Genomic DNA, 14,467 nt, shown 5'->3' with positions numbered 1-14,467 from the left:
CTAAGTGGTCCGCAGGTTGGAGCCGGGAGGGTTGCTGATCGATTTTTGCAAATTGCTGATGTTGAAGCTTTGCAAAGATGTGGCACCTACGGGCTGGAACTGGCCGAGTGGTGGCTGTGCTGGACCACCCGTCCCACTCCACGGAGCGGCAAACGACGCTGCTGGATAACCGTACTGCTGTGGCGGGCACATAGCTTTTGTGAAGGGACCTAAAGAGGTAGCTGATGCTGCAGAGATGGGCGTAGCACCCAGGGAGGATGTCATAGAGATACAGAGTTGACCCGGTGCCGAGAATTTTCTTGCCATTCCAGGGCCCTGGAAGAAAACCCAACCCCCAAGAAAAGTTAACGCAACTGCTCTTAAAAACCACAGGTTCACGCCTCAGTCCACAAAGCTGTTCCCAATGGACGTTTACATGAACAGGCCATGGCCCTCTTCTGTAGTTATTCCCTTCCCTTCCAGAGCAGGTGATGTAATCCTGCACATGGAAGATACTGCTAACAGTTTTCTAAAGCAGCTGTCCAAGCTACATGGCAACTGTGTTGGATACCCTAATGAGACAGCGACGACGCTGACAGTTGCTCACCATAAATGTTTACGGATGACATCTTACCTCATAGTTGCTATGCCCTTTGCCAACTTTCTTGCCAGACAGGTTCATGGCATCTCGGGCCCAGTTATCTACCAGCTTGTGCAGGTCATCTGTGAAAGTTCCTTTCCGGCTTGAGGCAATAGCAGTGGGCTGAGACTGGGGTGCTTGGCTGTTCACTGCAGCCCCAACTGTGTTAGTGCTGCTGGTCCCTACAAATACAAAAATCAGGAATCAAAATATAGGTTAAAGATGATCGTTCTCTAGTAAATGCAATACTTGTGGTAATGGTACATCAATAGAGAGCCAGTTAAACTGCCATGCAGATTAATTCTAAGTTTCAATTCCAGGACACACTGAAGTGGAAACTACAAGGACTCCTACAGGCATTTTCTCAGATCAAGACTATTTCATAGATATGTTTACTTTTCAAGAAGCACTGCAAGTAGTCATCTTACGAGGGGAATGGCAGCAGCCTACAGGTCTTTGTAGAGGAAAAAGAAGATTAGATTTCAGCACTGAATGACAGTACAGTCCCGTCATTCCCCCATCCTACACCTTTTAATTAGCAGCAACCACTATCGGCACAGGTCAAGCCCACCTTGGAAGACAATGCTGGATGCTGAATAAGGAGCACTACAATCAGCATCGCCAGCCGCTCTGTAGCAAATTATCTCCACTTGGTCAAATGAAGAGAAAAAATTCACCCAGATTATGCAAAAAAGCCACAGTGAGAAACAGCAACTGTTCTTTCCAATAGCTGCCATACTTAGGTTCTTGAGGATAACCAGATGGGACTGTCTTCATCCAAACAGCAAGGATCAGCAGGGGAAGTCTGCACTGCATTAAGTTTTGCTTTTTGCCTCTGAAAGCATTTTTTTGCCATTATGTTCAGATTTCCTATGTCAGAAGAACATGCACTTCAGATGCAAACAACTAACACAACTTAAAGGCAGAAATGAGAGCAGTTTCTCAGACAAGCTTTGACAAGTTTTTCTATTCACTGAGTTGACTGCAAGAGCATAAAAAAACCCTTCACATAAATACCAAGTTTCGGTCCTGCTAGAAAGCTTGCTGAACATTGTTGGGGGGGGGGGGAGTGTAGGAAATCTAGCTTCGTTTTGGATGGCTTCACTGTCCCACTCACACTTACAAACAAGCAACTGCACTCAAATTTAGGGTTTTCAAAGGCAGACCTCGTAACAGGAATAAAAGAAATTGTATATTACCAAGTATCGTAAATTCCCAACAGTATTGCAAAATATCCTCATTCACAGATGTGGAAGTGACGGTTAACCACTAGGGCAGACTTTTCTGAAGAACATGGTAAAGAAATCTAGATTTTTTCAAATCTGTTCAGTACAAAACCAAACAACAAAATCAGCATCCGGCCACTGCGGTGCTAAACCCAGCACTCCTCACAAGCACACATCCTCACCCACTTGGTTCTCAAAGTTCCTCAAACTTTTCTACTTGCTGACTCTAAAGACTGCAACTGGGAAATCCAAGAAAACCTGAGTTTATGGCAGGCATTTCTGAAGAAAACTGATTAAAAGTGGAACATCAAAAATGCCAGCAATGAAAAATCATCTCTCTATTGCAAAGGCCAAATGATGGAGTCGCTGTCTCTTGCCTGACAGCTACTTCATCTGTTCCGCTTTCCCCGGCTATCAGCCACATTCCTTGCAACCACTGCATCAAAGAAAGAACTGGCTCCAAACCCCTGCAGGAATGTTTCATATTGGAGGAGTGAATTAGGAAAGTGACATACTTACTATGCAGGACAAATAAGCAAAGTGTTACTGCCTCTAGTAGTGCTGAGGAGGGAAGGGTACGTATCCCTCCCACCAGTTCCAGCTCAAGCATGGAAGTGGCTCCCGGTCTGCGTGCCCACAGGTGGGGCAGCAGTTGTTACAGGCAGGTAGACGCATGCAACAGTACACGCAAAAAGGAAAGAATAGAGTTCCCTGACCAGGGTGTGCAGCGGCAGCACAGATGAAGGATAATAGGAACACACTGTAAGGTGGCAAGGAAAATCTACAGTGAAATAACAAGAACCTTAAGCATGCATCACGTGGAAAAGGCTCAGAATACAATTATTTAGTAAGAGCAATGATGTGAAAAGTGAAATTAAAAGACGAATGCGGCAAAAGCAAGAAAGAGGTACTCCAGAGGAGCTGCCAAAACCAGCAATAATCACATTCCACCACAAGGGTTCATGCAGAGGTTGACACACTTGCTCTCATCCTCTTCACGATGGCCAGTATCTGCTTTGGGTATTTCACATTTCCACTTTAATCAGTAAGCACACTGGATCCTGGACCTACACTGGAGAGCTTCCTCAGGCCACAGAAGGGAGAGAATTTGTCAAGGTACATACTACAGTGCATTCAGCTGAAGATGTGAAAGATCGTTTAGGAAAGTTTAAGCGTTTTGAAAAGGACTGGATTGATTCAGAGTGGGAAAAGTGGGAGGTTGCAAGAGCTTTGTCTCCAAAAGTGATTTTGTTAGAAAGCTCCTATCTCAGGTCACAGACAGACCAGCCACACCATCATAGGCGAGCTATGCAATTACTGAAGCTTCCACGTAAAGTCAATTTAAAAAAATGACTTCTCAGGAATTTCACATTTTAGCTCTGACGTAGTCACTGCCTGCAGAAACTGCCATCCAGAAGGGTCTGAAAAGGAAGTGCTTCAATTTGCAGCATTCAATGGAAACAAGCCTCCACATTCCTGCTTGGTCACAGCAGCCATCCCCAGTTCTGCTCTGACGTGAAGGATCTGAAGTGAAACAGGCTTCTCTCTCTCCAGCCTGCTACCTATAATGGCTTCATTCTGCCCTTTTATTTTTCCCCCCCATAAACCAGCAGTCAAAAGACACCTTTAAAACAGTCTTAAATGACATGAGCACACACAGGCTTTTCTAAACACCTCCTGCTTTGGGAGACACACCGGAGATCACTGATGGCTTTCTCTTGCTCTTTTAAAATGCTGAAGGAGCGTCTGCAATTGGATCCATGACTGAGGCAGCAAGCCCCATCAGATCTGTAAACAAACCAGCTGCTCAAAGGTACAACTCCAGAACATTACAGCGAGCAACTGACCCTGATGCTCAACTTGCTCTTGTTAGCGATGAGCAAAGAGTTCCACCGTGAAGGTGAAGTTCTGCCTGCCTCCACTTGTCTGCAAGAGTAATAGCCAGACAATTCAATATATTAATGACAGAGTACACATTAGAGGGCATAACAGACAGACAGATGCTGTGCTGGAGACAGAGTCATGGAGGTAAGGCTTCAGTGACCAGAAAAGCTGATGAATAGCTTTACAATCAAGAATCAGAGTTAACAGAAATAAGATAATTACTACAGAGCTGGTTGCAAGGACAGACTTTTTTCACCATCTTCCCTGAAGCACAAAGAGAGAGTAATTTGTTAAAGATAAGAGAAACAGTGAGAAATGTTTAGTATCAGCAAACAGTACAAAAAGCTTGGTGAGAAACAGAGGACACAGCACAGCAGGGCTCTTGTAATCACTACTGGGATATTCTAGGAAAAACCCAAAAACTGGTCTGACAGTTTAATCAGTTGTACGTTCAGAAAGAGAAGAGGCCCAGCCTCCTTACATTTATTCTTCAGAATTCCGAAACCATAGCGAAGAATGTCACGAGACATTACTATCACAACTAGCTGTTATCACAAAAGAAAAGGCAAGGACATCTTCCATTTTTGTCATGACATCGGAAGCATTTTGCAACTATCAAAGTTCGACTGGTTTACAGCGTGAGAAAGATTGATTTGATAGGTCAGGTGCTTTTAGTTTGTCACCCTGTTTTCTCAGATTCGTGGAATAGTTCAGACATTCCCTGCCAAGCTGTACCACTCTGTTTCTCCAGCTGCACAGTTAAAGCATCGATTACCGCACTGTTTCCTCAACACCACTGATTCTAACCCAGCATCTTCTCCAGTTGTCACTCTCCACAACAGTCTGCAATAGCATGTCAAGGACAAGACTCCAGGAAGCAAGCAACCTGCAATAAGCCAAGTGCCAGGCCAAGCTGCACCATGCCAAGTACTACTTGCTTTCACAGGAGAGCTACAACACACTTTTGAAAAGGAATCCATTTCCCTCAGCACCAGTCCCATAAGCTACAGACATGCATGCCAAAGCACTCTTAATAGCCAGATGATGGTCAATTTGCAGCAAGTCAAGGCCTTATAAGTAAATGATACTCTCATATATGCAGTTCATTGTCAATTCTAGAAACAGAACAGCTGTTCTTTATATTCCTTACCCCAAAAAAGGACAGGCCAGACTAAAGATGATTTTAAAGGGTTAGCTTTGGTAAGAATTTAATTTCTTCCAAGAAAGGAGCCGTAAATCTTGAGATTGCAGATGTCAGTTAGTGCACATCTGTACATTAATATACCTTGCAAAAACATTTAAAGCTGCTCAATTTGAAAAACTAAGTAACATTCGTACTTAGATCTCCAAATCCAATGAAGTGGGATAGAGGTATCATTGCAAAACTGAACAGCCAGGAAAAAATCTCCCCTCCGACTCGCTCCCTTTCTGAGTGGATGGAGCTGGTTGCATTGCAGCTGTCTCTGCAGAAGGCCAGGCCCAGTTCCCGCACAGAACTCTGGCTCAGCTGTGCTACTGCCACCTGCAGCGAGACAGATGCTACAGATGCGTGGTACTGTCATGCAGTGCAGCAGCTGACGGTCTCTTTACAGCACTTACAGCTTTCTCAGATCAAGTCATTCCAGAGGGTGGGAAACAAACGTCAGACATTTAAAGGGTCCAGCCTGCGGAAGCAGCGTGGGAGATGTTGCAGCACTCCCAATAAAAAGCATCACATCAGCAGCCTCGGCTCAAGCATATTATTACTTCAATCACATCAGAAGTTTGAGGCTCTCTCATAAGTCTGACCCAATGTAAGTACAAACAAAAGGATTTTGAAAAGAGCTGCAAGGTAACTCATGAGGGTTGACAGGATGTCTGAAGATGTCTACTGACCCACCTTTACTGCTGTTTGTTGCACACTCAGTGTATCTCCAATTCGCAATAGAAACTTCTAAACCTGGGCCCATTAGTACGTAACGATCTTTTGAGTTTGCCTGAAAATATTCTCTAAGTATTTTTAAAACCCTCAGCACTTCAATCTTTAGCTCTCCATCTGCTAATGAACATAAGTCAATATTAACTGCCTATAGGTGGCATCAATGCTCTGCACTGTAATCAGCACTAGTGCTGAGAAGATGCAAAACCACATCCAGCTTGCACAGCAAGCATACTGCTGGAGGAAGTCAACATATTCCCCCATCAGTTATAGTGTCCAACAAAGGAATAATTTGGAAAACAAGTCTTCCTGCCTGTTCTACTAGAAAGACTACCTCCCCTCCAAGTCTCACGTCAGCTAACATATGCTGAAGCATGATTACTAAGGCAGGCCAAAAGAAAATGCCCATGCACCCACAACTTACTAACTCTCCCCAGTTTCTGTCATTTCACTGAAAGTTTCCACCAAAAGCTTAGAGAAAATGAGTGCTTGTTATGAGTTTAACAACAGAGAATACCTAACACGAGAACCCAAACTTCTAAAGGTGTGCTAAGAGCAGCTCAGCTGAGCCATGGAATGGGAGGGAATACAAGGTGGCAGATGAGAATAGGCTGCAGGAAATGGATCCAAGCAGCAGAAAAAAAAAAACAAACCAAAAAGACAAAACAAAAAACAGACAAGGAAGGAGTAAAGGTGTTACACACAAAGAGCCAAGCAGGGCGTACTCAGAAATCGGGTCCTCCTGCCACCAGGCTTGAACGTCACTCTCTCAGATGCACAGTTAAACTTCGCACAGCCTGTGAGAAAACAAAAACGGGAAGAACAGAGAAAGGAGAGGAGAAGAGACAGAACACCACTACAAGATGTTAGCAACTTGAGGTTGGAAGGGTGAAATGCATTAACATGACACACAAGAATAAGCCTCAAAGTGTGGACCAAAGAGCAGGCAGACAATATACAGAGTGAAGAGGCTCCCTCCAATACCTCCAGACATTAGGCCGAGTTTGCATTGTTAGTCTCCAGTACATAACCCAACAATAAGGTTGCGATCTATACAAAAGCCAAATCCTGGCAAAAGTATCCAATTATAAAATGGTACTGCACAACTCCAGATACAGGGAGATGGTTCAAGTAGCTCCAAAATACTTGAAACAGTTCATTAAAAAGCCTTTTATAGAAAATTCTTCCAGAAAGACTGTTTCCATTTTCTGTCTGTACTTCTCCAATTTCAGCAAAAACATGCATTAGAATTGATGTATTCATTCTATAGCAAAGCTTTTCAAAAATATGTTCAAGAGGAAAAAAAAAAAATGGAACAGCTAAATTCAGAGAGGTAAAGGAATCAAGCTATCACCCCTTAATGACTGGCAAGCATAAAAGCCCTCCCTACCAAATAAATCAGAGCTGTGTCTGAGAAATTACTGCATAACATACTAACTAATAAAAAGCAATCCACAACTTGAGGAACTTGAGTAAATGAACTATTTATTATTCCTACCATTCCATCCTCCTACACTAACTCTTCCTTCCAGGATAATCCTTTAAGTCACAATTGCAGAACATGAGCCTAAATTTTTATCTTTTTTTGTTAAAAATGCCATTGACAGAAACAGCCAAAGCAGTTCGGCAATCTAAAAGGACCCTGAGTCTTCATAAATTTCCTACCATTTCAACTACCTGTTACCATCCAAGCCCATTCCTTAGTCTCACTTTGTATTTCCAATCCCCCATTCTCATTGTCTCCTCATCCTTCCAGCCAATACTTTTCCCCCAGGTCAGCAGAACATTGCTTGCTGCCACCACACTCCACTCTTTTGTACTCTTTGTGCTTTCATGACAGCAGACTATATATTCATTACTTCAACAACCTCACACTTCACTTATGCGAGAAGGTAGAAATCTAGTTGCAAAACCCACCTTTATAAGCCTCCACACGTAGGCTGGAGACTACCCATCTACTTTATGCTATATATTAAAAAATCAAGTGTCATCAAGTCGATCGTTCCTTCACCAGTAACAAAGGTGCAAGACTTGACACTAATTCCATTTAAAGTCTTACCTTGGCCTGGTGCCGAAAGGCTTGGTACCGATAGGGCACCATCACTGGTAAAGGCAGAGTAGAGATTTTCGCTAGAAGGTGAAGGTTTGAGGGGCTGTAACAAATGGTTCTGCCCAGTCTCTGGCACACTACCAGGAGGATGAAGAGTCTGCTGTGGGGGCAAGACTGATGGTGCACTTTGAGCTGACAGATTGCCTAGAGGAAGAAGGAAGGCAGAAAGTCGTTCAACGTTTCAGTTTTCCCCACATCATTTTCCGAGCTTCTGTCATTGTTCCCAAGGGGCAGGAGGTAAAAAAAACAGAGGAAAGTTTGACTGGAGTGTTTACTACGGAGTGAAGTCACTACCAAGTAACTCAAATGATCAGTTGAGCTATTACGCTAGTGATACAGGAAAAAGTGCTGTGGTGGGGGAAAAAATGGATATGATCCTCTGGTCAAGCATGACAAGCCAGGCAAGAGAAGGGGAGGCAGGGGGAGGGAACTACTCCAGTTTCTGAGAAAGCAGCAAGACTAGGAAAATTCTTATTTGCTTAAGTTTTAAGGCAGCTCTTGTGCTAGCTCGCTGTCACATACTTACACATAGCTCCATACATGTATATCATATAATATACATCGTATAACATACACGTATCATATAACAAAACAGAAGTGAGCAGCCAGGCTAACTGGATACAGAAATTGCGGCATGACCTGAAATTACCAAAGTGAATGTGCAAGAAACAGTAACAAGTATTTCTGCTCACAGTGCTGGCCCTCCAACACTGTCTACTCAGTGCTACAGGATTTGAGACATCTACAATTACCCAACAAGCATCTGACATCCATGTAATTCAAACAGTAAGCAGAACTATTTTTGAGTTCTGTTTATTATAAAAACGGTTTCGGGAAGAAAGGAAGCCTTGACAATTGGAACTGTTTCTCAATTTCTAAGTACCAAAAAATTGCAAATCCATTAAAAAAAAAATCACTACTTTAACATCCATCAACTGTGACTAAGTTTCTGAAGTGTAAGGACATCAGTAACACCATGCTTAAGTGCTACCAAAGTAGAAAAAAACCCAAACAACTCTGAAGATGACTGAAGAGACCAGCCCCATTCTGCAAATCAGTTTCAAGAAGCAACAAAAGCAGTTTATCTTAAAAAAAATAAAATTTAAAAAAGTTACAAAAAAAATAAATCGAAGTTTTCCCACACACTATAAATTTATACTTATCTTCCTAGTCAGAGCCCTATGACTAACACCTAAAAAATACAAATCACAACTTTAAAACTGCTCTTACAGAACAATCTAACAGTAGCTTTCAGGAGATTGCAAAAGACACAAGCAAGACTACCAAATTGCAAAAGCAATTTCAAAAAACGATCTAGTAGTCCAGGCAGTGGAGAAACTGGGACACACACACCCCCCTCAAGACAGAGAGACAGAGACATAGATCTAAGAACAACAGGTGGTACCTTGTCTGTTTTATCTACTCAAAAAATTGAAGAAAATCTTACCAGATAGCTGAGGGCTTTTATTTCCCTGGGAGCTGCTACGACTAGATTTGCTGCTTTTTCCTTTAGTAGGTCGTCTCCTCCTTCCTGAAAGGGGTGCAGCTGGAGGAATGATGACTGCAGGTGGGGCCTTTCCCAATTTCATGTATAGTGACTCAATCTCCTGCTTCTGGCGGCTCTGCAGCTCCTGGATCTCTTTAAGGTGCCTAAGAAGTTACCAAAGAGTATGACTTAGAAAAATTATATGTATATACATGCATGCATACAATCCCTCCCCTCCAGTCAAGCTTGACCAGCTTCTTTGGTCAAACTCTCATTAACATTTAAGAAAGGAGGAAATAAATCTTTTCCACAAATAACCACTGAACACCCATGACGCAACGCTTGCCATTTTCCACTGAGCTCTAACCTTGGCTAGAATTCCAACACAAAGTTCCCAACATTGTAATCATAAAACCAGGATAAATCAAAGTACAAACAAGCATGCACCTACTGTAGAAGATCACATCATTCAGCATTAAAATGCTACAGGAATAGCTAGATTACTCATTTTCTGAGACACATGGCCTTGGAGGAGGCTTTCTACATTTGTATTGCCTTAGGGGTTTTTTTTCCAGAGCAGTTGCATACACAAGATTTAAAATTGCCAGCTGCCCTAAAAAAGAGTTCAACTTTCAGTATAAATAAATTAGCATGTCACATTGCTGGACTGCTAAGTTTTTTTCTAAGCCAACAAGGATTCTTCAGGAAAAGGAGAACCACTGAAATGCCAGAAATGCGTATTAAAAATGCAGAGTTGTGTGTCATTTTCAAATGAGACACTAATTCCCACAGGCTACTAAACTTCAGTGACATGCAGAAGCTTCTATACATCTGCAGTCTTATCCACAGTGCAGCAATCAATCTACATATAAACAAATACAGCAAGGATACAGATTAGAAAATTAAGTACAGCAAACATGTATATACCTTTTTTGTTATAATTGTGTACTACTTTCCCACTAAAGAATCTTACTTCCCACATAAACACTGACAACGGGTCCTGACACTTAGCAAAGACTGAGTCTTTTAAAGAAGTTTATTTCTGTTCTTTGTGAAAAGTAAAGTACGGATGAAATTCTTATTAGTCTTGTTATATATATTTCATGCATGACCACACAAGTAAAAAAACCTTACTTCTCCCGTAACCGACGGAGTTCCAATTTCAAGTCTTCATCTTCAATATCCGACTCATTGTCACTGCTCATGTAGGAAGAGTTGAATGAGTTGCTAAGGCTCTGAACAGGGAGGCTGATCTTCGACCCCAGGGGCTGGAGGGAGTCTGGGCTCCCCGAGCCATCATCCAAATCCTTAGCCATCCCGCTTAAGAAGGCGGCCTCCGGTTCAGAGGACGGACCATTCATGTGTGGGGACTGCCTTGACTCCAGCTCTTTCTTCGGAGCTGCAGCTGAAGAAGCAACTTGTTCCAAGCCCACAGAGAGAGGAAGGGTCATCGCCTCTTTCTCTGCACAGCTGAGCTCATCCTGAGTCTTTGACACCGAAAATCGTCCCACTTGATCTGTTGTTGTTGTTACCTGAAAGCGCCCAACCTTAGTAGGCTGACCAACATCCACTGGTAATTGCAGCACAGGAACTGTCTGAGGAATGCCATCTACCACATCCAAGGAGTCGTCAGCGACAGCCTCGCTTTTCCGACTGCCAGCCTGCTTTACCAGTGTACTCTCTGGGCTACTGCCAGAAAGGGATGAAGAATCAGTGGAGGTTGTTTCAAAATGGACCGGCTTAGTTTCAGGTTTGTCATCCTCTTTTAGCACATCATCTACCGCCACGGATACCTAGAATAGAAATGCAATCATGCAGACTTTCTTAGTTCTTCCTTAACATGTTGCTTTTATTTACCTTAATAGTAAGATGCATCTGAGAAGGGAAAATGATTTGTTTCCTTAGTACACCACCAAGCAACCTACTGCTTCCGTCCAAGTAACACACTGCCACACAAAATAGCGCTTCTAAGCAATCCGGATGATTAACTCCAAGAAACATAGCAGATTCAGAGGGGACTTCCTTCACAAACAGGACACAATACAGCAAACATTTGAACACTGTTAGCCAAAAAGCAGCTAATTTTAAAGACCAAGGCCAACAGTTACACAACTAAGGCTTGACATGATGAAATGCTGTATTCATAATCTGGTGCAATCTCTGCCTCAAATGAAAACAACATCTGCACAAAGCACTGCATTCACAAGCTCAACATGGACATTTTCTGCCAATAGAAAAGCCCACCATGAGGCACACCGAGCTGGCACTATGCAGGAACTGCTCAGCAAATATCTTGTATCAACCACCAAATCACTTTAACATCTCCTACCTGAAATCGTCCCATCTTAAGAACACTTGCACCTGCTGTGGTAACCACAGCACTGCTCTCTCCACCACATGATGCTGAACCTAAGCAAAAGGAGAATGGGATTAAGAAGAAAATGAGCAACAAATTATTTAACTCCAACAACTTCTTTTATCTACTTCAACTCAACTATCAGTTAACTCCTAATAGGCCTTTGGATTCATGGAACTTGATCTCTTTTTTCAACTTTACCACATAGAATATCAAACTGCAATATTTAAGTGAAGTATTTTTCTATAAAGTTTCCCTGCACAGTATATTTGCTAAAAGTACAGTTTTAGATAGCAATAAAATAAGCACACTGATTTCAAGCAGGGATGTGAAATAGCCAAAGAATAAAAAACCTGAAATTTATGTAAGAAAAAGCTTATTTTAATTCAATACCCACATTGACTAACTAAATTTCACAAACATTGGGGACAATTTATTAATAGAAAAGCGGTAAGCTGAAGAAATGCTATAAACCTCATTTACTCAAAGCAGTCTATCTGAAGCTTTCAGAGCTAGATTCTTAGGTGTCAGCTCCTAATTTTGTTGCTGTATGCATTAGCAGTATAAAATTACAAAGCTGAGAAATAACATTATTTTTAAATCAGTTCTATTGGACAGCTTGCTGTGTTTATTAAGCAACTTCACAGTTTCTTTACTTTTACCGTCTAGACTTCAGCAGGCAAGAACCAACTCATTTTCTAGCAGACCAATGAGTTCTATGCTATAGTTCACTAGTGACATACCAAAATGGGAGTATTTGATTCTCCTACTGGTTTTATTAGCTTTTGAAGGTTTGCCATTGAACTTCAGAGGCACACGCAAGTTAAATAAAGTTTACTAGATAGTTCAGAAATAATCTTAACTACCACATTAACAGTTTATTTTAAAAAAAGGAAGATTTTTTAAATTAAAACAATTAGGGGAATACTGACAGGAAAGTCTCAGATTATTTTACAAGTTGTGTCCCCCAGCTGAACTCATTTAGACTTGGAAGTCATTGATCAGTCAAGACTTAAATTGTTGACCATCCTGTCAACCTTCAGCTGTTCTAAAGCAGCGAGAAGGGAGTCTGGTTTTCCTACTACCTTTCTTAAATTTTTAGTAATATAATCTTCATTTCTCTATTTAAATAGATAGGAAACATTCTTAGGTTAGGAACAGGTACCCTACATAAAGAACACGGCACAATGGCACAAAATGAGAAGCCTTACTGTTGTTGCCAAGAACGTAACACAAGACAGAAAACAGTTCCTTCAAATCCTGAAGCCGTACCTCAGCAGCATACTGGAGATTCTTTGCAAGTCTTAATTTTGCATTTTGGATAGCTTTAAATCCTAAATGAGTTGCTATAATGTGCATATACCATTCCCCTCTCCTGACCAACCGTGGAAAACTTCCGTATAGTTACTAATAACTAATACGAACCTTAAGGAATTGCCCTTGTCTGACTTCCTAAAAAAGTCTATATGCTTCCAAATTGCTAGTCTCTACAATTTTGGGTTATATCTCGCATGCTGATAAACCATCTAAAATAATCAAGGCTGTCTTACCATCCTTCAGAGACTGTGTAGCTGTGGACACCAGCCCGGTGACCGCTGTAGATGCTCCTGAGGGCACAGACTACAGGTTCAAGGGGGGAAAACAAAATAAAATTGAAAGAATCAGCAGTTTGACTGAATGCCAACAAATCCACCATACTGCATATTACATAATCTTTTATTTCCACCAGGGTCAAAGTACAACCCACAAAAAGATGAATGCAAGGGTTTTTAAACCTCCAAAGCAAGCAGTATCAGCAAGAGATTTTGCACGCCTTACAACCCCGAGGCTGTCTGCAGAATATCCCCTTTTGCTTTGCAGAAGTAATGCATAAGTAGCCATTTGGAGATCACAATGTCAATCACTATCTTCATTTCGTATCAAAGTTTTTTATTATAGTCTTTTAAAATTTCAGATCTACACTTTAAACATCCCTCCCAAATAAAGACTGCTGTTTAGTGCTCTTCCCCTTATTCCACACTCACTTCCCTTTTTGGTTCGATGACATTAATGACATCACCAGAAAAGCTGGACTAAGAACTAATACCAAAACCAGCCTCAGGAAATATGTATTCTATTGCAACATACAGATTTTTCCTATTCTGTTTGACTAAGTCCCACAAACTGGAAGATGACTCTTCATTTTTATTTTTAAAAGTCTAAAGACTGGTGTAGTGATATTAAAGGCAGTGACCTAAGAGCATGACCTTGAAAAAACACTGAAGTTTTTCAAGACTACTAACTGCCAACATTGCAAACGTACACAGGCAGGAGCAGATGTCACTGGAACGGTCTCTGGACTAAGGGTTCTTCTTAGCTTAGCATCCAGATCTTCCAGAGGCTGCTGAGACTGATGAGAAAGGAAAGAGTAAACGGCTGTCCCAGCTCAGGAAAAATATATCACATTTGAGAAACAACAGCCATATTTAATACTAAAATTTAAAGCGGTCAGTACAGCTTACATATTTCTATCATGTTCCCTTCCTACAGGTTTCCATTTAGCCTGTATATATCACAGTAAGACTGGAAACAATTTAAGCAACACATTTGGTAAAAAATAGAAGAGGAGCATTAACTGGAACCTTCTCTTTTTCATGAAGTTAGCATGAAGTTTGCATTCCCACTCTTAAGAACTGACCAAAGATGCTGCAAGCCTCAAAGTTCTACATTTTTTGGTTGGAAGACAACAGTGGTAATTTATATTATGGATTTTCTGAAGTCCTGAAGTAAGAAAGTCAATTGGGGGGGGGTGGGGGTGGGGGGGGAATAATCACAGCAAAGTTCAAAAATATGCCCATAACTTCAAAAGCAAGAATGGACAAAGCAAGA

General features: G+C 41.6%; 1 protein-coding gene across 1 annotated transcript in view; it reads right to left on the bottom strand.

Moving 5' to 3' along the window:
* Nucleotides 1–14,467, bottom strand: part of WNK1 (WNK lysine deficient protein kinase 1) — a gene marked incomplete at its 3' end in the record, with an annotated part of 104,966 nt that continues 90,499 nt past the window's right edge. The window contains exons 23-32 of the mRNA XM_082001158.1: nucleotides 13,902–13,988; nucleotides 13,150–13,219; nucleotides 11,573–11,652; nucleotides 10,378–11,036; nucleotides 9,205–9,407; nucleotides 7,707–7,901; nucleotides 6,352–6,444; nucleotides 3,952–3,993; nucleotides 614–801; nucleotides 1–315 (exon numbers count right to left, since the gene is read on the bottom strand). Of these exons, the coding sequence (XP_081857284.1) occupies nucleotides 1–315; nucleotides 614–801; nucleotides 3,952–3,993; nucleotides 6,352–6,444; nucleotides 7,707–7,901; nucleotides 9,205–9,407; nucleotides 10,378–11,036; nucleotides 11,573–11,652; nucleotides 13,150–13,219; nucleotides 13,902–13,988 (1,932 nt within the window). The remainder of the gene's footprint in view (nucleotides 316–613; nucleotides 802–3,951; nucleotides 3,994–6,351; nucleotides 6,445–7,706; nucleotides 7,902–9,204; nucleotides 9,408–10,377; nucleotides 11,037–11,572; nucleotides 11,653–13,149; nucleotides 13,220–13,901; nucleotides 13,989–14,467) is intronic.

The sequence above is a fragment of the Phaethon aethereus genome (genome assembly GCF_964289735.1).
Source record: "Phaethon aethereus genome assembly, chromosome: 1".
NCBI classification, from domain to species: domain Eukaryota; kingdom Metazoa; phylum Chordata; class Aves; order Phaethontiformes; family Phaethontidae; genus Phaethon; species Phaethon aethereus.
Note: the sequence above shows the minus strand (reverse complement) of the source record. Positions and strands in the feature narration are given on the sequence as shown.